The sequence below is a fragment of the Schistocerca piceifrons genome, chromosome 1, assembly GCF_021461385.2.
Source record: "Schistocerca piceifrons isolate TAMUIC-IGC-003096 chromosome 1, iqSchPice1.1, whole genome shotgun sequence".
In the NCBI taxonomy this organism is placed as follows: domain Eukaryota; kingdom Metazoa; phylum Arthropoda; class Insecta; order Orthoptera; family Acrididae; genus Schistocerca; species Schistocerca piceifrons.
Genome location: NC_060138.1, coordinates 877406495 through 877431750, shown reverse-complemented (window position 1 = coordinate 877431750; position 25256 = coordinate 877406495). Strand labels below are relative to the sequence as shown.

General features: G+C 43.0%; 2 protein-coding genes across 2 annotated transcripts in view; one reads left to right on the top strand and one right to left on the bottom strand.

Annotated features, from left to right (window-relative positions):
- The window catches only part of LOC124776169 (synergin gamma-like), a 162799-nt gene extending 157284 nt beyond the window's left edge, over nucleotides 1-5515 (bottom strand). Inside the window, 1 exon segment of the mRNA XM_047251010.1 lies at nucleotides 5196-5515. Coding sequence (XP_047106966.1) covers nucleotides 5196-5206 — 11 coding nt within the window. The 5' untranslated portion in view covers nucleotides 5207-5515.
- A 372-nt stretch (nucleotides 5516-5887) lies between these two features.
- Nucleotides 5888-25256, top strand: part of LOC124716462 (exportin-6-B) — a gene marked incomplete in the record, with an annotated part of 329183 nt that continues 309814 nt past the window's right edge. Inside the window, 1 exon segment of the mRNA XM_047243176.1 lies at nucleotides 5888-6125.

Genomic DNA, 25256 nt, shown 5'->3' with positions numbered 1-25256 from the left:
GTAATAAGTTGTTCAACTAGGAGACCTCTACCTGTTGAAGTGGCATTGCCCCACATGGGGTGGGTGCACTGAATCCCCCAAGGAGGAGCAACAAGGGTGGAAGTTGCTGTATTAAGCTAGACAATTCAACATAAGGAAATGGCCTACCTGGAGGGATGTAGACACTGCAAACAGTGATTGCTGGAGTCATTTGGGCTCTAACCACTATTTCTTCCAGACTGGTATGAAGGGGGATCTTTGGTGCAAACCAAAGTGCAGACCCCTCCAGATGCTGTCCCAAGGCCAGCCCGGTTCTGACAGAACACCTGGTAACCACAAAACATTGGAGAGTGGTCATCACAGAAGTGCATTTCTTGAAGAGCAAGACAGAACACAGAATAGGAGGAAACAAGACGCTGTATTCCCAGTAGGTGATTATAGTATCCATTGCAATTCCACTAGATTACCATGTGGAGAGAGTCCAGGTTAGACATTAAGAAGCCAACAAGAGGCCTTGTTACTTGGTTAGTGGTTGTCACCAAAAAGGATGGGGTGATATCCACAGATAAGATGTCAAGAGTCAGGTAGCAAGTGGGGAGATGGCATCTCCAACAATACCAGAGGGCAGAGGGAGAAGGGGGGGGGGGGGTCGGCTTGTCCTGGAACTTAAGTTTTTTCTTCTTCTTCTTCTCCTCCTCCTCCTCCTCCTTCTTCTCTTTCGGAGGTGGAGGAGGGTGGGGCACGGAGGGGTACAGGCTTCTGGAAGATCCGGAACCAAAAGAGAGCAGGTGACCTTGGGGCACACAGATGGTGTGTCTCGTGGCCGAGCTGTGGTAGTAGGCTGCCGGTGAGAGGGGTCCCAGGAGGGGAGCCCTATCACCAGCAGGTGCCAAAGAAGGGGGGCACTTCTTCGGCCGGGGAGGGGGAGCGGCTCCAGGATGGGAGGTCATGGGAACTGCAGGGGAAAGGGAGATGGGGATAGGGATAGGGCTGGGGAAAGGAAGAGGTAGGAGGGCGAAAGGATGTAACAAACGCAGAAGTTGAAGAAAGTTACACTGGATGAAGTCTCTCATATTTCTGGTTAGCCTCAGTGTAAGACAGGCGATCCAGGGACTTGTACTCTCAGATCATCTTTCCTCTTTTGTAAGCTGGGCCCTCATGGAGTGGGTGTCCACAGTCACCACAAAGGGGATCCGCCATACAGCAGGAAGACTTAAGCCCAAAATACAAGCACCTCATGGATGGTGGGATGTACGGCTTCATGTCACATCTGCAGCACATAACCTTGACCTGCCCTGGGAGGGTATCCCCCTCGAAAGACAGAATGGAGGTGCCGTATCAGAGCAGTTGTCTATGTGACCCCTCTGCACACACTGAACAAAATGAACACTGCAAAGCTCCAGATTAGCCCAGAGTTTCTCATCAGTTTGCAGGATGAGATCCCTACGAAAACTCACTCCCTGGACCATGTAACAGACACTGGAACATTGCAAAGACGATCACAAGCACAAAGAGCTGCAGACTGGACGGCAAAAGACGCTTTGATCAACAGGGAACCTGACCGCATCTTACTGAGAGACTCCACTTCATCACACTTGCCCTCAATATTCTCCACAAAAAACAATGGCTCTGTGGTGGTGAATGTGTCCCCGTCCATCCTAGTACAGATGAATTAGCGCGGAAAGTGTTTCATCCCAAAACAGCAAGCCTGGCCCTCCTTCCACAGTGTAGCCAGGGAAGGGAAGGCTGCCGGGTCACACAAAGTAGCATTCAATGATCCTTCACCATTTGAAGAGACAGCCTTTTGAGAAACGCCAGATTTTTACAGCTTGATACGCTTCATGTGCCTAGCACCCACCCTGATACCACTCACTCCGATCAGGGGCTCTCCCCATGGGCACCAACCAGCCACATCAAGGGCCACATGGCACCGAGGCTGTTGCCGGTAGTTCCGATGCTCCAGGAAGACAAGCAACTACTCCCTGGCATACATGGGGAGGGAGCAGGTCAGGTATCAGTAAAGTGAAACCTATGCTGTCAGGGGGCTCAGCACGATGGGTACACAATAGCCCCACCACTCGGATAGGCTACCCGTGCTGGGGACCTAGCAAGGTGGAGAGGAGCTACGGCAGGGAGGGAAGAGGGGAAGGAAGAGAGGAGAAGAATCCACACTATAGATGTCAGGGAGGGAGATCTTCCCCGTATGGCTCACACTAAAATCAGAAAATTTATAAGAACTCAAGAGGGGACCTAAATTCCAAAAAGGATGATTGTGTCATTTGCTTGGGATTAAGACGCTCATATTTTTTCTGGCCTCTTGATATGCCAACTTGTCCAGGGTCTTATACTTTGGGATTTACTTCTCACGCGTAATAATGGAGTAATCTGCTGAGCTGGGAGAGTGGAGCTCGCTGCAGTTTACAGAGATAGGGGAGGGGCTCAAGCAATGTTGGTGTGCAGCGGATGTCCACAATCCCTCCAGACAGGGTTAGCGGTGCAACAAGATGACGTTCGCCCAAACTTCATACACCTGAGGAATCTCATAGGAGAAGGGACACACGGTTTCACATCATACCGGTAGACCATCACCTTGATCTTCTCAAGCAATGTATCACCCTCAAAAGCCAAACTGAAGGCCCCGGTAGCAACTCTTCCCTTGGTCACCCATGGACACAACAGATGCAGGCACACCCCATCGCTCTAAGTTGGTCCGCATCTCATTGTCAGATTGCAAAAGAAGATCACAGTGCACAGTGAAAGATGACACTTTGGACCATATTGAGGCTCTTGTGGGGAGTGACAAACACGGGAATGTCACCCAATTTTTCATGACAGAACAGCACCTGTGGCTAGGCAGGAGATGACGTTTTAATCAGGAGGGAACCACTCTTCATCTTAGAGATGGCTGCAACTTCCCCATATTTGTCTTCAGTGAGTACAACAAAAGATAAAGGCTTTGTGACCAAAACGTCAGTCTTGGTACAGACTAGGTATTGGGGGGGGGGATTGTGTTCCTTGTTGCCTAGTCCTGCAGATCTTCCATACCCTCCATGGCGCGGCCAAGAAGGGAACATGTTGGGATCGTACTTCGTTGAATCATATGAGGCTTTTCCATTCAAAGAGACTGCTGCAGCCATGTGATCAGCAACAGAGACAGTTTAAATCACTTCATGTGTGAACTAACAGCCATGGTGCCACCCACTCCAAACGGGGCTCTCCTCATGGTCACCATCCAGCTATAGTAACAACAATGAGCTTGTACTCCATGGCATACATGGGGAGCGTGCAGCACAAGCACCAACAGTGCGATCCCTGTGTGGTCAGGAGATTACCACTTTGCAGATACCTGATGATCCCTGACCACAACACGATGGCTACCATGCTGGGTTTTGGTTGTACTATGACAATAAGAAAGAAGCGTGGCAGGATGGAAGGGCATAGAGGCAGAGTATACACCACAGCTGTCAACCTTCCCTGCATGACACACACTTCTGTAAAATTTGGAAAAGATGGCAGATAAGACACAATAATGGCGACCATGTAATCATTAATAGTGCTGGGAGTGAAACTGGAAATCACAACCAAAATCATGAACCAAGTCCAGGCTGGGTTTGTACCAAAAGGACCATTCAATGGGACGTCAAAGGAGGTAAGAGCCAGTCAAAGTGTAGGTTTGCAGCACAGAAAGAGGAAGTTATGCTGCAGAAGCTGCGGCTCCGTGGCAGCCAAGCACACACACATCAGAGTGGTGAGCACCAGAAAGAAATCCTCTCTGTGTCGACTGCTGAAGTTGTGGACAATACAGAACGTGTCAAACGTATATTGGATTTTATACGAGAAAATCAGCACCTTATATAGACTATATGTAAATGGAGGGAATGGACAGTATTTTTATATTTCTTTGTAACTTTTGGAAAGGTACACTTTCTTTGGCAACACTCATGTTCCTAATTATTTTCTTTGTAGGAGCCTTGTGACAGTTGCTGAATTTTCTCAGAAGATTACATCATAAAGAATAACCAACTTAAAATATCAGTGACAGTCTTACCTTCAGGAGGCGAAATTCCAGTACTATCAATAGACACATGAAAATATGCTGTAGGGCCTACTATCCTAGTTTTCACCATTATATTAAATTTTCAATGCTGATATTCATTATGTATAAGTGCAAACATAATTTCAATGCCACCAGTCAATTTACCCAACTTACAGATTGCTGCATTTTCTTAAGTTCCAAATTATTGGAACAGCAGACGTCATAAAAGTGAAACTCCAGGTATTTGCATGTGATGGAGTTACAGTTAAGCTTTCCCATTACCAAAAGGCTGGTATGGAATTCACCAGAGATGGAAAATATTCAGTCTTGAGGAACACATCAAAATATTTGGTGCTGACCTTCATTCACAAGAGAATGCAGAGTGATTGCAGCATTTTTGGTTCAGAAATTGTAAAGACAGAAACTGTGTGTTTCTCCTGGTGTACTGTTGTATCATGTAAGATATCAAGTATACTGGGTTGACAATACCTATTTTATTGTTGTGGTTCTTGGTTTTTGTTCAATGGTGTTGATTTGTTTTTGAGAAATAATAGTGTGCAATGCCAGACTAGCGTTTCCTGCTAACAGCTGACATCATCATGTAAGGATGAACAACGGGTGCATCTTTGAAAGGTGGTAGTTTCACTGACTCCATCCCACAGATCACTCAGCAGTCTGGACACTATTTATTACCTCAAGATAATATGAAACAGCACATTATGTAGGGTTTTATTAAGAACTCCATAAACAATGTCTTGCCTAGCAATGACTGTAGTTCAATACATATGTTACCAGCACTATAGTGTTGTCATCAAAAGAAGCATAAAAGAAGAGTTGAAGTGAATATCTGGAGACCACACTTCAATAGTTCCCCAACATTAGACCATTTATTTTCTTTCACACTTACCGAAAATTTTCAATACAGACGAAAGTGTTAAGACATTTCGAAAAGGTGTGGGCTGCATTGTGGTAAAATCTATACAGAAACTAACCTGGTCTTCAATATAAATCTCTGCTAGGTTCAGTTCACAGGAGAATATGTCTCAAGACTGAGATAGACGGTGTGGCAAACCTTTCTGGAAATAGATCTACGGTTTCTACGTACCTAATTCTCAGAAGGCTTAGCTCATACGAAGACACCTACTTAATAAATAACGTTGCTCAATTACAATTTTCTTACCTCTCTGCCATAGCGTCCAGATTACAGATTTCTCATGTACAATTAGCTCAATACGGTGACATTTCTTGTTTCTTAATAAAAACACTCAAATATTCTTTCTTCCACCAAAGTCGTCACCTGCTGTCAGCAGTTGATCTATCATCTGCTGGTCATTACGAAACGAAACCAATTTACACCTGACACTTAACAACGCTTCGAAAGTGTTTTTGTTTATGTTTCAGTCTCATCTACTAACCAAACACGTCATACATTGCATTGCAGTTTCTTTTTGCCCATTGCTTTCAAACCTTTGACAATTTGCGTCAAAGATACAGAGTGACAGAAACTTCTCAATTTTGATATCCCGTCAGAATGACCTCAGGCGCTGAGAAATACAATACCGAGCATCCATCGAATACATTTCGATTTAATTTTATTTTATTATAGCTGCGCAGTAGTGGAATTATATTCCAGTATGCAGATGCAAGAGTTTAAAGTTTCATCAGTCAAATTGTATTGTAGTTAGACCGGAGCAACTTGAAAAATTTATCTGGATCCTGTTGGAGAATGTATTAAATAAATCTTTTGCAGTATAAGAAAATTTTATATTGCTTACGCGCTCTTAAATTTATCTCGGATACAAATCAACACTGAAATCAGAGACAATCACTGTAATACAAGCTTCAAAGATTAACCATTTGTTGAGTCGGGGAGGGAACGATAACTGTGTGAAGTTGTCAGAATGTTGGGTTAATTTGTTTTAAGGTAGCATGATGTAGTTCAGTAATGATGTACTAATGAATGCAAAGCTCGTTAATATATATTAACAATTATTGTATTTTTAATAATAATAAATAAGCACAGACAAGGGAAGTATGCACATAGGTGCCTTCAAAATTTTGATCTGTAAAATAATAAAAGCTGTAACACCAAGTCTCTGTTTACGTGATGGTAAGTTTCTTTTAATCTTTATGTTCTTGATAAGTGTTTATTACTTGACGTGTCACTGAAAACAATATACAGCTGATGGTACGGTAACTTATTTACAATCCAGCCAAAGGACGCTTCTTTATTTCGCTGTATTTTAAGTCATATGTTTTTAAACTTCGAATGTTTTTGTTAATCAGACGCTGTCTTGAAACCTTTCATGACTTGTCGACTGCAATCTCTGTGTACTTAGTGTAATGGTCTTCCTGTATTGTCGCCCGAAGCAAATCTTTGTACGTTTTCGTCAATCTCCTCATTCATTTAACCTTCTGTGGCCATGTCTGAATGTGATACTTTGTCATTTTATGTCAGTAAAAAGCATTTTAATTTTACTTATTAACTTGATCAGAGATGGCCAGCTTTTATTTTCGCTGACAAAAGTTTGTCAGTGGCATAAAACCGCAAAAATAAAAGTGCGTCAGTATATACCGGAAACAGTAACTAGAGTACCAGTTAAGGTGTCAAAAAAAACATTTAGCCTATCTTGGACATGTATCAAGAATGATAGGAAAATCCCCTTTCTATAACAATTGTAGATTAAGCAATGTCAAAAATGAGTGGTTTGCAGAGGAGATGGCAGTGTCATGATAACCTGCGACCTGTAACGCTGCAGGTCTTTGTGCTAAGTGGGAGTAATTATCATGGAATAAGTACGGATGTGATACCTCATTTGGATGACATCTGTGTGGATTTCGTCAGCAAAATCATATACAATACAATATACCTACAATTTATACACATAAAATTAGTATTTACACACATTTTTGAGGTATCTTACATTAGTTTTATATCTTTATGTAATTTTCTTATAGTACTGTACAATTCTGGATTTCATATTATAATTATTTCCTCATGTATTACAATGCAGGCTACTTTAATTACACTACATGTTTTAATTCAGATAATCTGTTACTGCGTAATAACTTATATATAATAAAAAATTTTTGAGTTTTGCTTTGAACTGTCCAATTGTGCGGATATAAGAAAAATATCCAGGTGTGCATCAGTGTGTATATTAATGGCTGAAATAATCTGCATGCAACACAAAGTGTTTGAACAAGATTTAATTATTCGTTTATTGACCAGATTAAATTTAACTTGTGGCGGCATAATGTGCTGAGGTTGGCAACAACTGTTGAATGCTGGAAATTGTGACATTGGTGTTAATCTCTTGATATTAATGCAAAAGTTTTGTTATCAAATGTTCACTTTATGAGGATAAATAATTTACTGAGAGGAAAATGGTACACACAAGAGCCTGTCAACCATAGAGCAGGAACAGCATTAATTATTTACTTCATGGTCAACACAAAAGACTATTGCCAACATCAGTACATTACACCATCACTACCGTAAGTAAAATTTTACCCATTGACTGCTTAACATAGTTTTAATAATATAAAACATGCCAGATACATACGAAATACATTTACACATGTATGCAAATGTATGAAATAGAACCAGGCAAGGGTGGAAGTCAGGAGTTGTCTGTGACCTTTTCAATGAGGTCATACCAGCTATCACCTCAATAACATGGGGAAACAAAGACAAATCCAAGTTACAGTGGACAGAATAGGGCTAAAACCCAAGTCTTCCTGATTGTCAGTCCAGTTCTGTAACGCTGCGCCTCTCCCTTGGTATATACTTTATAAACAAACAAAAATAAGTGATTCAGTAACATAGTCTACAATTAGCTTGTCCTATAAACAAGAACTGTAAACTATAGCACTACTGGAATTATGAAAACTTCTGTCTGTACACTTCAGAAAAATGGTGCATGAGCTTTACCAACACTGCTTCATCCATAACACTGCAGAATTTGTTGTTATATCTGATTCTACTATTGTCACTCACATGTTTATGGGATATTCTTTATTGTTGTGTAGGGAGGGCTCGTAGTTTCATATATTGTAGCTGTGATGATGCTTTTTAGACCTGATCACCCTACCCATTTTTTTATGTAAATGAAGGGTACTGAAAGTGCAAATGTTTGAATAGGGCCCTTGTAGAGCTGTATGACATAGTAATATAATATGGCAGCCAGTGATGGTTGTCATCTGTTGGAGTGAAATAACTAGAATCAGCAGTAGCGTAAACCAAAGCTTCTGGAAGACTTCAAACAGCAGCAGGCTGTGTGTTTATCAGTTCGAGGTTTGTTTATGAAAATAGTACCCCCACACTCACCCCACCCCTGCTCTGCAACCCAGAATCATGGTTGTGGTGCAGTGAGATCTATAGCATAACTCAAGGTATAGGTATTGATGGATGGATCATCTGCTAACAATTGAAGTTCACATGCTGTACTCGTGTATTTTGTGTTTTTCAAGTCTCCTTAATTTTTATGTATTACTTTTTTTGTTTTCGTGGCAGTTACAAAAGATGTAGGAGAACTTAGTGTTTTTCCATATTAGCTTTCCCACAAAGTATGTTTACATTAGTGTTTGTTTACGAATTAGTAGGCTACAGGTTACGAAACTACTGTGGTCTTGTGCCAACTTATTCTCTGCTTTTGTGTTAAGTTTGTCTATCAAACCATGTGTGACAAATGTGGTGGTTGCCGTAGAAATTTGAAAGAGGGGGTGTTCTGTGTAGACTGTAAGTTATGGTTTCATTGGGGAGAATGTAGTGGCAAGGGAACGAGGGTAGAAAATGAGGCTCTTCCATGGCAGTGTAGGTTATGTAGAAAGGACATAAAAATCGCTGAACTGGAGGTAAAAATTTGTGCCCTTAAGGCTGAATTAGAAAACGCGCACTTGGAATTATGTAGGTTAAGGGAGGAAAAAGAGACTGGGGACAGGGGGAAAGGTAGCAAGCAAAGGGCGAAATAGGGAAACACTTGAAAAAAACTCCAGAAATTCAATTAGTAAATCAATTTGGCTTGCTTTCTGAAGTGGAGGATGGGCCTCAGCCAGATGTAGTTGAAAGTAGGTAGAAGCAGAATATTAGCTTAAAGAAAAAGACAGGTCGGGATCAAACCAGAATAGGAAAAGAAACATTCTCCTTATAAGCAGCAGTCATGGGAGGGGTGTGGGCCAGCAGCTTCAGGAGAAATTAGGTGCAGAGTACCAGGTCACAAGTTTTGTGAAAGCAATTGCTAGCCTTAGCTCAGGTGACAGAAAACTTAGGTCAGCTATGCAGGGACTTTGAGATGGAAGATCAGGTAATTGTAGTTTGGGGGAGCAGGAAACAGCCTGGCTATGAATCCAAGATACAGTATTAGGAGTGACCTGGATAAAATAGGAGCAGAAACTGAGCACAAACAGCCCTGGGTAAACACTGCTGTAAGGCATGTTAACACTGAGCTGAACAGGATGCTCCAGACACCGGCAAAATCTCACATAAGTGTTGTTCCAGTAAATTTTATTGGTAGGTGGGGATACACTACACATGGCCTGCACTTGAATAGGATGGTGAAAAATAAGTTAGCTTCTCTATTAGCAGAAACTGTAAGGGGGTCCACAGTCTCACAAAGGGTGATCCCTGTGGTTAATGTGTCCAGGCAGCAGGTTTTTTTAGGTTAAAGCCAAAATCCAGACAGATGACAATCAAGATAAATATAATAAAAGAAACTTCATGTAGAGTAAATAGGGGTAAAGCTAAGGGCAGTATCAACTTACTTCATCAAAATATCAGGGTAATAAAAAATAAATTAGATGAGCTATTAGTGCGTTTAGATGATCTCAAAAATAAGAATGAAATTGATACACTCTGTCTGAACACCATGTAACTGTGGGCACGGATAGTGTCAGCATAAGTGGGTATAATTTAGCATCTTACACTTGTAGATCTAGAATGGATAAAGGAGGAGTTGCCATTTTCATAAAACAAGGGTATAAATGCAAAACTGTAGAAGTAAGCAAATTTTGTGTTGATCAGCACTGAGGTTTGTGCATGTGAACTTCAGCTAGATAATGTAATATTGATATTAGCAACAGTGTACAGGTCCCCATTAGGAGACTAGGAGCTGTTCATAAAAAAGTTTGACTCCCTATTATGCTGTCTGTCAGACAAAAAGAAAAAGTTAGTAATCTTTGGTGATTTCAGTGTAAACTTACTATGTAATTCTGATAGGAAAAATGAACTAGAAGTGTTATTAACAGCATATAACTTAGACTCAGTGATCAATTTCCCTACACATATACTTCAAGACAGTGGTACGCTAATAGGTAATGTATTTGTACAGAAAGAGGATATAAAACAAACACATGCATTCCCTGTGGTAAATGGATTGTCAGACCATGATGCACAACTGATTAACTTACAAATCCTAACAGGGTGTACAGTTCGGAAACCATTAAGTAAAAGTGTAAGGTCGCTCAACCCAGTATCTATAGAGCACTTCAAAGAAAGCTTAAGAAATGTTAATTGGGGAGATGTATATAATGAGCCAAATGCTAATGATAAATGCAACATATTTCTTGATAAATTTATATCCCTTTTTGAACATTGTTTCCCAAAGAAAATTACTAAGTGTAACACCAACTAACAAAGAGATAGAGGGGCTGACCAGTACTTACCTCAGCTCAATACAGACGATAGATACACAAAAAACAGAACCGAAAATTTACGTTCCTAGCTTCGGAACAAATGTTCCTTCATCAGGGAGGAGAGAGGGGAAAGAAAGGGAAGAAGTGAAAGTGGATTCAGTTACTCACAACCCAGGTTATGAAGCAACAGGGAAAGGAAAACAGGGAGGGTAGCAAGGATGGAGGCATGGTTGTCAGAGGGAAGTCAAAGATATTCTACCATAAGTACTGTGCCAGCTTCAAACCAAAGAGGTATACAGTATAAAGATAAACACAACTATGTAGGATGGAAAGATGCATGAATGGCTAAAGAGGAAAGGGAAAGAGGAGAAGACTGAAGAGTAAATGGGAGTGAGGTTGTTTAACGTAGGTTCAGTCCAGGGGGATGGCGGGATGAAAGGATGTGTTGGAGTGCAAGTTCCCATCTCCGCAGTTCAGAGGGACTGGTGTTGGGTGGGAGAAGCCAAATGGCACATACGGTGTAGCAGGTTCCAAGGTCCCTAGAATTATGCTGGAGGGCATGCTCCGCTACTGGGTATTGGACATCTCCTAGGCGGACAGTTCGTCTGTGTCCATTCATGCGCTCAGCCAGTTTAGTTGTTGTCATACCGATGTAAAAGGCTGTGCAGTGCAGGCATGTCAGCTGATAAATGACATGTGTAGTTTCACACGTGGCCCTGTCTTGGATTGTGTATGTTTTACCAGTAGTGGGGCTGGAGTAGGTGGTTGTGGGGGGGATGGATGGGGCAGGTTTTGCAGCAGGGTCGGTTACAGGGGTAGGAACTGCTGGGTAGAGAAGGTAGTCTGGGAATATTGTAGGGTTTAACAAGGATGTTAAGGTGGTTGGGGGGGGGGGGGAGGGGGCGACGAAAGGCAACTCTGGGTGGTGTGGGGAGAATTTTCTCAAGGGATGATCTCATTTCAGGGGTTGACTTGAGAAAGTCATATCCCTGGCGGAGTAATTTGTTGATGTATTCAAGGCCAGGATGATATTGGGTGACAAGGGGGATGCTTCTGTGTGGTCTGGGGGTAGGAACATTGTTGTTGAACGGGGAGGAATGTATTGCTAGGGAGATCTGTTTGTGGACAAGGTCTGCAGGATAGTTGCGGGAGAGGAAAGCACTGGTCAGGTTATTGGTGTAATTGTTGAGGGATTCATCACTGGAGCAGATACGTTTGCCACAAATACCTAGGCTGTAGGGAAGGGAGCATTTGATGTGGAATGGATGGCAGCTATCAAAGTGAAGGTACTGTTGTTTGTTTGTGGGTTCGATATGGACAGAGGTGTGGATGTGAGCTTCAACAAGATGAAGGTCAACATCCAGGAAGGTGGCTTGGGTTTTGGAGAAGGACCAGGTGAAATTCAGATTCGAAAAAGAATTGAGGTTATGGAGGAAATTAATGAGTGTTTCTTCACCATGAGTCCAGACCACAAAGATGTCATCTATAAACCTATACCAGGCCAGGGGAAGCAGCTGTTGGGTCTTCAGGAAAGCCTCCTCCATGCGGCCCATAAAGAGGTTGGCATAGGACGGAGCCATTCTGGTTCCCATGGTCGTTCCCCCTGATTTGTTTGTACTGGCCTTCCTCCATAACCTCAATTCCTTTTCGAATCTGAATTTCTGTTACTTGTCCAAAGCATTTGATTGTGTGAACCATGACATTGTTACAGAAATTACAATTCTATGGTATAAATGGAGTAGCATGTGAGTGGTTTAAGTCATACCTACAGAACAGGAAGCACAAAGTTTTCTTATATGGGTCAAGTGATTTAAATAAATTTGCCATTTCACCTAACTGGAGTGAAATTACATTACATGTTCCACAGGGTTCAATCATAAGTCCCCTTCTGTTCTTGATATATGTGGGCGACCTCCCTTCGTATCTGAAACAGGAAGCTGAACTGACACTGTTTGCTGATGATACAAGCATCGTTATTAATCCGGTAAAGGAAAATCCAATTGAAAATGATACAAATAAGGTCTTTGGAAAAGTCATTAATTGGTTTTCTGCAAATGGGCTTGCTCTAAATTTCGAAAAAACACAGTACATCCAATTTTCTGTTGCAAAAAGTACAGTTTCTTCACTAAATACAACACATCAACAGAAGTTAGCAGACAGGGTAGAGCAGATTAAGTTTTTGGGTGTACACACAGATGAGAATCTTAATTGGAAAATTCATATTTTGGATTTTCTAAAGCAATTAGGTTCAGCAACTTTTGCAAACAGAATAATTGCCAATTTTGAGGATATAGAAATTAGTAAGGTAACATACTTTGCATACTTTCACTCTCTGATTTCATATGGAATAATATTTTGAGGTAACTGAACAGTTAGACAAAAAGTATTCACTGCTCAGAAAAAAGTGCTTAGAATAATGTATAGGGTTCATAGTCATACATCTTGTAGGCATCTTTTGAAAAGATTGGGAATTCTTACAACAGCCTCACAGTATATTTACTCACTAATGAAGTTTGTTCTCAACAACATGGACCAGTTTAAAAACAACAGTGACATTCATGGTTATAATACCAGAAAAAAGAAATACTTACACTATCCTTTACTCAACCTATCTTTGGCACAAAAAGGGGTAAAATATGCTGCTATAAAAATTTTCGACAAATTACCAGATGAAATAAAATGTCTGACAGACAGCAGTAATAGCTTCAAAAGTAAATTGAAACCATATGTCCTTGAGAACTCCTTCTATACCATAAATTAATTCTTGAATAGGAATAAATAAATCTATAAATATAGTATATGCATTTTGTGCCATTTAAGGGTCAGAAAAAAATTAATGGGTTAACTGAAGCATTCAATACTGCATCACCAACTCACAACCATGACATAATGTAGACCTCAAGTTACATTACAGTTTTGTCTGTCACCACAAACTACATTCCAAAAAATAATCTAGACACAGAATAAATATTCTCAGTCTTATGTTCCCTTTCAGTCTGTGCTCATATGATGCCACACACCACATTATCATTACAGTATGTTGTGGGACATAGTTTATATCCAGTACTGGTAAGTTCAGTTGACCCGAATTAATTTGGTTTCATAGTACCTTAACGAAGATAATGCCCTACACTGTGCATAAATAGATTTTCTGGATCGCAGGTTCAAATCCTGCCTTGGGCATGGATGTGTGTGATGTCTGTAGGTTAGTTAGGTTTAAGTAGTTCTAAGTCTGGGGGACTGATGACCTCAGATGTTAAGTCCCTTAGTGCTTAGAGCCATTTGAACCATTCTTACATTTTGATTCTGATGATAACCTGAAAGAGATGGCAATGTTAAAATCTAGATTTATTTTTCCTATTTTTATTCGCTCATGCCTTAAGGCATCGAATTCTAGGGTAACTAATCATTCAGGGAAACTGTGACTATTGCACAGAAGCAAGCGTGTAATATCTGTGTCTAGATCCACACCACCGTGAGGTGCATGACAGAGGGTACATTCCATTGTACCAGTTATTAGGATTTCTATCCATTCCATTCATGTGTGGAGAACAGGAAGGATAATTGTTTGAATGCCTCTATGCATGCAGTAATTACTCTAAACTTATCCTCACCATCCCTGTGTGAGCAATACTAGGATGTTGTAGATATCCCTAGAGTAATCCTTTCAAGCCTGTTCTTGAAACTTTGTTAATAGACTTTTTCGCGTTTGTTTACATATATATTCAAGAGTCTGCCAGTTCAGTGTCTTTGTGACACTCTCCCATGAATTAAATAAACCTTTGACCATTCATGCTGCCCTTCACTGTATACGTTCAATATACCTTGTTTGTCCAATATACCCTGTTTGTCCCACCTCGTATGGTCCTACGCACTTGAGCAATATTCTAGAATCAGTCACATAAGTGATATGTAAAAAAGTGATACATAAGCGATCTCTCTTGTAGACTGATTGCACTTTCCCAGTATTCTACCAATAAACCAAAGTCTTTACCAATAACTGTGCATATGTTATCATTCCATTTCATATCACTACTAAGCGTTTTAAAATGGCATCTGTCCAACGTCGAAGGACGATGGTGTAGCATAGTTGGTTCAGACTCTGCAACATCTGCTATGGCTGAAAGTCCCACTCGAGAGTGGCAGTCTTTACTGCAGTTTGGGCACTTTAAATGTGGAGGACTTCCACCAGAGGCCACACTCTCCTTCTGTCTTGCCCTCTTCCTGATGTCATTTTGCATGTGTTCATTCTCAGCAAGCTCAACCACATTCGCACAGCTTGTCGCCACTTGCCATGGTCACCAGCTGTATTTTCCCACTGACTGGTTCAATGCTGGCCTTAGTCAGATCTCTCTTGCAGACATCCTTGAAGGGAAGGTGCAGTCTTCCTACTGGCCTCGCACCCTCTCGAAGTTCTCCGTACAGAACTTTATTTTTGGTATTCACTCAGGATCTATGTGCCTGACATGTCCCAGCCACCTTAGATGTCAGTGGCTCAGGAGTTTATGAATGCTGGTTGTGCTTGCGAGCTGTAATACTTCGGTGTTGGGTACTCTATCCTTCCAAGAGATCTGAAGGATCCTCCAGAGATAACAGAGATGGAAGCTGTTCAGTCAGGATTTGTGTTTAGCAAGAGTTGTCCATGTCTCACAGCTATACAAAAGGGTGCTGATAACACAAGCTTTATATACTTGCAGTTTAGTTTTTAATGTGAGTAGTCCATTCTTCCCTACTCTGTTTTTCGACCTACCCATGACAGCCGATGCTTTTGCAATTCTGTTGGTACTCTGTGTCCAGAGACAAGTTGCTACATATTATAGATCCCAAGTAGATAAAATCATCAACTACCTGCAGAGGATTGCCGTCAATGCTGATGAGTGGACTGTTGGTGGTTCCCTGCGCCATGATTTTAGTCTTTTGAAGGCTGATGGTAAGCGTTTGTATGAGTTGGCTAATTCCAACAGTGACTCATTGATATAATAGAACGTTTAGAGCAAGTTGCCAATCTTAGCACCACTTTGATCTTATCAAGACCTGACAGAACATTTTGCAGCTTCTTCCAGATAGTATTTCATTATAGATAACTGCATCACCTGCAAAAAGCCTGATGTTACTATTGTCTGCAGGGTGATTAATAAACAATTTGAACAACAAGGTCCCAACACACTTCTCTGGGCCACATCTGAAGTTACTTCTACATCTCACAAGGATTCTCCATTCAAGATAACATGCTGCGTCATCCCTACCATGAAGTTCTAAATTCAGTCACAAATTTCACTTGATACCCAGTATGATCATACTTTTGACAAGAAGTGTAGGTGTCGTACTGATTCAAATGCCTTTCAGAAATCAGGAAATACTGCATCGATCTGATTGCCTTGATCCCGAGCTTTCAGTATGTCATGTGAGAAAAGTACATGTTGGGTGTCTCATGATTGATGTTTCCAGAGTCCATTTTGGTGATCTTTTGCAGAAGCTTGAAGTTTAGTGCGGATTTCAATGCAAGATACTTGTAACAGTTTCCACAACAAAACGTTGTTTCAAAACCTGACAAAATCCTTATAAATTTTGGTCATATGCAAAGTGTGCTTGTGCCAAGACACAATCAATGCCTTCTCTGCGTGATATAGGTGGAAATACTATTGACGACAGTGCTGCCAAAGCAGAGTTACTAAATACAGCCTTCCGAAATTCCTTCACCAAAGAAGACGAAGTAAATATTCCAGAATTCAAATCAAGAACACCCCCCAATGTGATTACCTTATAAGTAGATATCCTCAGATTAGTGAATCAACTTAATAAAAGCAAGTCCTCCTCCGGTCCTGACTGTATACCAGAGGCCCTTATCACATTAACATTGATACGCAGCCTGAATTTGGCGCATATATTGTGTTTGAATGTTATGAATTACCTCAAAGAGTCTGGTCTATTGACACAGTCAATCTGGATTTAGAAATCTTGTCCTTGGGAAACACAACTATTTCTTTACACACATGAAGTGTTCAGAGCTATTGACAAGGGATTTCAATTTGATTCCATATTTCTAGATTTCCAGGAGGCTTTTAACACTGTAACACAAAAGAGGCTTGTAATGAAATTGCGTGCTTATGGAATATCGTCTCTTATGTGACTGGATTCATGATTTCCTGTCAGAGAGCTCACAGTTAATAGTAATTGATGGAAAGTTGTTGAGTGAAACAGAAGTGATTTCTGACATTCCCCAAGGCAGTGTCGTCGTCCCCCCCCACCCCCCCCCCCCACCCCCCCACCCCCCACCTGCTGGTCCGGGGGTTAAAATAGGCCCAGGGTATTCCTGCCTGTCATAAGAGGTGACTAAAAGGAGTTCCACACATTTAAGCCTTTATGTGATGGTCTCCTGTAGGGTTTGACCTCCATTCTTCAAAATTTTCCCGAAGAGTGAGCCAGTTGGGGAAGGGCGCCTTACAAGGTGCATTGTGTCCATCGTGCGTTGAGATCTTTACCCCAATTTCTCATCGTCGCATTTGCAGTCCAGCTCATTCTCCATCTCTTGGGTGAGGACACCTTCCTGGGTGCATTTTCCACCAAGCAATATGCAGTGTTGATTTCTGTGTCAACGATGACCATGGACTTCTTTGCACCTGATATCCAGCATGGTAGCCAGTCGGTTGTGGTGGGGCCGCCATGTACCCTGTTGTTTGTAGCCCCCTGATCACACAGGGATCACTCTGCTGATGCCTGCGCCGTTAACTCCCCACGTATGCCAAGGGGTAGATGCCCATCCCCCTGGGGCATCGGGACTTCTGGCAATGCCCATCCTGCCAGGTGGCCTTTGCTGTGGCTGGGTGGCGCCCATGGGGAGGGCTCCTGGTCGGAGTGGGTGGCATCAGGGCAGATGACACGTGATGAAGCATAGTCCATCATCTCTTGCTGGTGGTCAAACGCCAGCAGTCTCTAAGCGATCACGATCTCAATTCATCGCACAGACATACAACCCCAAATTGTTCCCCTCCATGGGAGGTACGTCAGGCTAAGGATGGCAGCAGATCTTATTCGCCCCGGTACCTTGTATGTTCGAGAGCTGATGGGGAATCTTTCATGATGATGAAGCCTCAGTTTTTTGTTGAGCATTTAGAAGACAAGTTTGGGGAGGAAGAGGGCTTGTCCAAAATGAGATCTGGGTCAGTCTTGATCAAAACAGCATCCTCTGCCCAGTCACATGACTTACTCACTTGTGACAAGTTGGAGGATGTTTCTGTAACCATCACGCCCCGTAAGAGCTTAAATATGGTCCACGGTATCATATTTCACAGAGACCTTTTGCAGTCCGACAATGAGCTGCGCGCCAATTTAGAGCGGTGAGGTGTACATTTCGTCCGGTGTGTCCACCGGGGTCTGAAGGATAGTCAGGTCGCTACCGGTACCTTCATCTTGGCCTTAAAGGGTGATACATTGCCCGAGAAGGTCAAGGTGATGGTCTGCCGGTGTGATGTAAAGCCCCATATCCCTCCCCCGATGCGGTGCTTCAAGTGCTGGAAGTTTGGCCATATGTCTTCCCGCTGTACTTCCAGTGGCACATGCCGAGATTGTGGATGCCCATCCATCCCAATACTCCATGTGCTCCACCTCCCATCTGTGTCAGCTGTGGAGAGTACCATTTGCCTTGCTTTCCTGACTGCAGGATTCTCCAGAAAAAAAGAAAATCATGGAGTACAAGACCCTGGATCGATTGACCTACACTGAGGCTAAGAGAAAATTAGAATGCCTGCATCCTGTGCGTATGACATCGTCTTATGCCGCCGCTACAACAGTCTGGCACCATCAGCTCCGCCAACGCAGGTCGCCTCTCAGAGCCGGAAGACTACACCTGCCCCCTTGATGGTGGGGAGCATTTCCCTCCCTGTTGCTCCTGCAACACCTACTTTGGGAGTAACACCCCCCCCCCCCCAACCATCGGAGGTGTCCATCCCCACTCCCTTCCCAGGTTTCTGCTAGAGGGAAAGATGACACCCGCCAGTGGCTGAAGAGCCCAAAAGCAGCTGGTCGTAGGGCTTCACGCTCATCCTCAGTCCTGGAGACTGAGCCAGTGAACTCCTCCCAGCCAGGGGAAACCCAAGGAGTCGTGAGAGAAATCCAAAAAGAAAACCCCTAAGACCAAGGAAATTGCCATGGCACCTACACCACCATTACCTTCAAGCTCTGCGTCTGAGGATGAGGTGGAGATTTTGGCGCCCGCTGAGGACCTAGATCTCGCCAGACCATCAGACACAATGGATGTAGACTGCTCAGGCAATAACTCAGTCCAGGACTTCTCCCAACTATCCACTGGAGAGCACATGACGACCTGTGTGATAGTGACCAGTTCCCCATCTTCTTGTCACTGCCCCAGCGTCAGGCGCACGGATGCCTGTCCAGATAGGCTTCGAACAAGGCAGACTGGGGAACTTACACTTCTGCTGTCACCATTGAATCTCCCCCACATGGTAACATCAATGAGATGGTTGAGCAGGTGACTAGCACAATTGTTTCTGTGGCAGAAAATGCGATCCCTCGCCTTTAGGGTGCCCGAGGCGTAATGCAGTCCCTTGGTGGTCGCCAGAAGTTGCTGAAGCAATTAAGGAACACCACCGAACTCTACAGCAGCACCCTTTCCTGGAGCACCTCATAGCCTTTAAACGGCTCCGTGCCCATGTTCACTACCTCATCAAACAACGGAAGGAGGAGTGTTGGGGGAGATACGTCACCACCATTGGGTGCCACGCGTCACATTCCCAAGTCTGGGCAAAGATCAAACATCTTTTTGGGTACCAGGCCCCAACAGCTGTCCGTGGTGTTACCATAAATGGTGAGTTATGTACTGATACAAACGTGATTGCTAAGCACTTTGCTCCAGCCTCTGCATCAGAGAATTACTCCCCCCCCCCCAACTCATCGTATACTCAATCGGCAGCAGGAAGGGAAAGTCCTCTCATTCACTACACGCTGCAGTAAATCCTGTAATGCCCCATTTGCAGAATGGGAGCTCCTCAGTGCCCTTGCACATTGCTCTGACACAGCTCCTGGGCCTGATCGCATTCACAGCCAGATGATTAAACACCTCGCATCTGACTACAAGCGACATCTTCAACCAAATCTCGTGCATGGCGTCTATCCATCACAATTGCGGGAGTGCACTATCATTCTGGTGCTCAAACCTGGTAAAAACCGCTTGATGTGGATAACTAATGGCCCATCAGCCTCACCAGCATTCTTTGTAAGCTGCTGGAACGTATGGTATGTCGGCGGTTGGGTTGGGTCCTGGAATCACGTGGCTTGCTGGCTCCATGTCAGGGCGGCTTCCGTCAGGGTCGCTCTACCACTGATAATCTTGTGTCCATTGAGTCTGCCATCCGAACAGCCTTTTCCAGGCAGCAACATCTGATTGCCGTCTTTTTTTACTTATGTAGAGCATACGACACGACTTGGCGACATCATATGCTTGCCATATTGTACGATGTATTCTCCGAGGACCATTCCAGATTTTTATCCAAAACTTCCTGTCGCTGCGTACTTTCCGTGTCCAAGCTGGTGACTCCCATAGTTCCATCCATATCCAGGAGAATGGAGTCCTGCAGGGCTCTGTATTGTCTGTCTATTTTTAGTGGCCATTAACAGTCTAGCAGCAGCTGTTGGGCCCTCTGTCTCACCTTCTCTGTATGCAGACAACTTCTGCATTTTGTACTGCTGCTCCAGTACTGTTGTTGCTCAGCAGTGCCTCCAGGGAGCCATCCACAAGACGCATCATGGGCTCTAGCCCATGGCTTCCAGTTTTCAGCCGCAAAGTCATGTGTCATGCACTTCTGTTGGTGTCATACCATTCATCTGGAACCCGCACTTTACCTTAATGACTTTCCATTCACTGTAGTGGAGGCATATCAGTTCTTAGGACTGGTTTTCAATTCTTGATTGACTTGGCTCCCTCATCTTTGTCAGCTTAAGCAGAAGTGCTGGCAGCACCTCAATGCCCTCCATTGCCTGAGCAACACCAATTGGAGTGCAGATCGCTGTACGCTGCTGCAACCCTACAGAGCCCTTGTCCAATCCCGAATTGACTATGGGAGTGTGGTTTCTGGTTCGGCAGTGCGTTCAGCATTGCATTTACTCGACCCTCTGCACCACCGTGGGGTTCAATTAGCGACAGGAGCTTTTAGGACGAGTCCGGTGACCAGCGTACTGGTGGAGGCTGGTGTCCGTCCACTGCAGATCAGACGTGCGCAACTGCTCGCCAGGTATACAGCACACATTCATAGTTCTCCTGAGCATCCGAATTACCGTCTCCTTTTCCCGCCCGCGGCAGTCCATCTCCCGCATCAGCGGCTCCGATTGGGGCGCGTGCAATCCTTTCTCTCCGAACTGGAGTCCTTCCCTTTACCACCTATACTGGCGGTCCATTCACGTACGCCTCCATGGTGTAGGCCTCGGCTGCAGCTCTGTCTGGACCTATTGCAAGGCCCTAAGGACTCCGTTAACCCCGCCGCTCTCTGCTGCCACTTCCTCTCAATTTTTGATGTGTTCTTGGGCTCTGAAGCAGTTTACACCGACGGCTCAATGGCTGATGGTCACGTAGGCTTCACATCTGTTCATGGAGGACATATTTAGCAGCACTACTTGCCAGTTAGCTGCAGTATTTTTATTGCAGAGCTGGCTGCCATATCTTGTATTCTTGAGTACATCCGCTCATGCCCTGGCGAGTCATATCTCCTCTGTATTGACTCATTGAGCAGCCTACAAGCTATCGACCAGTGCTACCCTCGCCACCCTGCAGTAGTGTCCATTCAGGAGTCCATCTATGCCCTGGAACAGTCCCGCAATTCCGTGGTGTTCGTGTGGACCGCAGGACACGTCAGAATCCCGGGCAACGAACTTGCCGACAGGCTGGCCAAACAGGTGACACGGAAACCGCTTCTGGAGACAGGCATCTCCGAAGCTGACCTGTGTTCTGTCTTACACTGCAGGATTTTACGGCTTTGGGAGACGGAATGGCATAACAGCACGCACAACAAACTGCGTGTCATTAAGGAGACTATGAATGTGCGCAAGTCTTCCATGCGGGTCTCTCACAGGGAATCAGTTGTCCTCTGCCGGCTCCGCATTGGCCATACGTGGCTAACGCATAGTTATCTACCCCATCACGAGGACCCACCTCAGTGTTGCTGTGGCTTCCAAATGACAGTTGTCCATCTCTTGCTGGACTGCCCACTTTTAGCTGCTCTGCGGCAGACTTTTAACTTTCCCAGCACCCGGCCTTCGGTGTTGGGTGACAATGCCTCCACAGCAGCTTTAGTTTTACGTTTTATCTGTGAGAATGGGTTTGTACTCTATGTAGGTTTTAGCGCATGTTCTTTGTCCCTCTGTATCCTCCACCCTAGTGCTTAATGTGTTGCAGAGTGGCTGGCTTTCCCTTTTTATTCTCGTGGTTGGCAAGCCACTGTAATCTGCTTTCATGTTTTACCCTTTTCTGTTTCTAGTGTCTCTGTTGTTTTTTGTCCTCTTTTGTTCCTTTTAGTGTTTGTTGCCTTCTCTTTCTTATTGTGGCTTTTCCTTTCTTTCCGTTTTGTGTTATATATTTTGTCCATTTTATTTTAACACTTGTGGCATTGTTTTATTAGGAACCGGTGACCTCGTAGTTTGGTCCCTTCTCCCGCCTTTATACCAACCAACCAAGGCAGTGTTACAGGCCCTCTGCTGTTCCTTATATATGTAAATGATTTAGGAGACAATCTGAGCAGCCGTTGTAGGTTGTTTGCAGATGATGCTGTCATTTATCACCTAGTAAAATCATCAGAAGATCAAAACAAATTGCAAAAACATTTAGAAAAGATATCTGTACGGTGTGAAAATTGGCAGTTGACCCTAAACAATGAAAAGTGTGTGTCATCCACATGATTGCTAAAAGGAATGTTACTTTGGTTGCATGATCATTCTGTCAAACCTAAAGGCTGTAAATTCAACAAAATACCTAGGAATTGCAGTTACAAACAACTTAAATTGGAAAGAACATACAGAAAATGTTGTGGGGAAGGCAAACCAGAAACTGTATTTTTTTTGGCAAAACACAGAAAATGTAACGGATCTACTAAAGAGACTGCCTAAACTACGTTTATCCATCCTCTTTTGGAGTACTACTGCACAGTCTGGGATCATTACCAGATATGATTAACAGAGTACATCAAGAAAGTTCAAAGAACAACAGCACATTTTGTATTATTGTGAAACAGGAGAGAGAGTATCACTGACATGATACAGGATTTGAGGTGGACATCATTAAAACAAGTGTTATTCATTGCGGAGGAATCTTCTCATGAAATTTCAATCACCAACTTTCTCCTCCTCATGTGACAATATTTTGTTGACACTGCTGACCCAAATAGGGAGAAACAATCATAATAAAATAAGGGAAATTGGAACTCGTATGGAAAGATATAGGTGTTATTTTTTTCCGTGTGCTGTTAGAGTTTGGAATAATATAAGAGTTATTGTGAAGGTGGTTCAATGAACTCTGTGCCAGGCACTTAATTGTGATTTACTGGGTACCTATGTAAATGTACATGTAGATGTTGGTCATCATTGTAGTGCCTGTAGGTAGGTAAGTCAGCAAAAGTGGCAAGGGTGATGTGATGTTAACTTATTGAGCGACAACAGAAAGAGCAGTGTTCCTAACTATCTGTTCTAGGCAGTTTTCAGAGAAGGCACTTAGTAAACAAAGTTCCGCAGAATGTCTTTATTAAGCCAGTAAATAAAGTTTCACAGAATATCTTTATTAAGCCAAAACTGTAATTTTCCCAATTAATTGTTGGATGGTAAAGTGTCCACCAATGATTACAGTATGATGGGGTAACTTCTGTACAAGTGAACTGATGTTTTCTGTAAAGTTTTTGTTTGCATCAGGAGATGAGACTGGTGGGCGATAGAAGGATCAATTATTATTTTATGCCCACCCCAATACTGAGTCTTGCCCAAACAATTTCACATGCAGCTTCAATCCGTACCTAGGTGGATTTGAGTTTCTTGTCTACTTCGGCAAGTACACCACCTCCATTTCTCATTTTCCTATATTTTGATATACACACAAATTTTCCCCAAAAATTTCACTGCTATCAGTTTCAGGTTTCAACCAGCTTTCCGTACCTAGTACTAGCTTTTCATGAGTGCTTCAAAGTGTGGCACTTTTTTGCAAATGCTTCCACAGTTTACCATTAGGATTTTAATACTCCCACATGTGGAAGGCATTTCTTTCAATTGTATTCTGACACTTCTGGGTTTCCTACAAGTATCATTATCTGGATAGGATGGAGAGTCACCTAATCTAAAAATCACTAGTCTGCACCCCACACACAGTCAGCTACCTGAGTAGCAGACCCTGATGTGTAGCGCACAGCTGACCCATTTAGGGGGACTCTACACTTATCAACCCTATGGCGCAATTCCAGGTTGTCACAGCCTAGCTTGTCACAGAATCAACGAAGTATCTGGTTCAATCCAATCATCAAAGTATCTGGTTCAGTCCTTCCACTTGGCTCAAAACCAAAGGGCCTTAATCAGTTATGGAGACAATGCTGCAAATTGTGAACTTCGTTGAAACTTTTTGTACAAGGCTGGTTTTCTCAGCCTTCCCTGCCAGTTGCAAGAATGACCCAAGTTCGACCTAGGAGCCCATAAGACAGGCATTATTTGTTCCAACATGTGTCACAGTCTCCAGTTGGTTGCACCCTTTTCCTTCAATGACTGCTTGAACAGCCTCTTCAACATGTTGAATGAGGGCTCCAGGCATACACACTGAGTGCACCTGGTGTCCTTTTCTGTCCCTTGCTGCCATTTCCAGAATGGTACCATCATTCCCTGTACTTTTGAAATGCCAACAAGTAATAGACTCTATGCATAAAGGTAATGTGTGGTGTTCTTTTTAGAGTCTCTTATAGATAGCCCTCTAAACAGTTGGGCATACTGATAATTGCTTCACAACGCTCTTACTCCCTTACGAAGTATGTTGTCAACAAGAAGTCACAGTTTGACAGCAACAGTAACATTTATAAACAAAATATTGGAAGGAGAAATGATTTATGCTATCCATCAGTCAGCCTTAGTGTTACAAAGAAGGAGTGAGCTATTCCGCCATAAAAATGTTTGACCACATACCCAGTGATATAAATCATTTACACCAACTGCGACATAATCACGTGTACAAACAGTCATCCAATATTGTAAAATGCTTTTTTATTCCAGTCTCTGATCACAAATGAATTCTTTAGATGATGACCGGTCTGTAATGAACATCTTCAGATCTGAAGATGGTCATTACAGACTGAAAGAATTCATTTGTGATCAGAGACTGGAATAAAAAAGCATAAATCATTTAATGAATATTAAAATTAACTTCAAACACAAACTAAAGTCATATCTGCTTGGCAGTAATTCTGATACCAACAGTCAGCTTTGAACCATGATGTCATCAAGATAACACACACTGCATTTTTACCCTCTTATGCAATATGGCAACCATGACATCACACCTTCAAGGTGCAGACTTGTGAAAATGATACCATTATGTCAAATATAGTTAAAATAATCCAAAGAAGAGTGTGGAACTAAT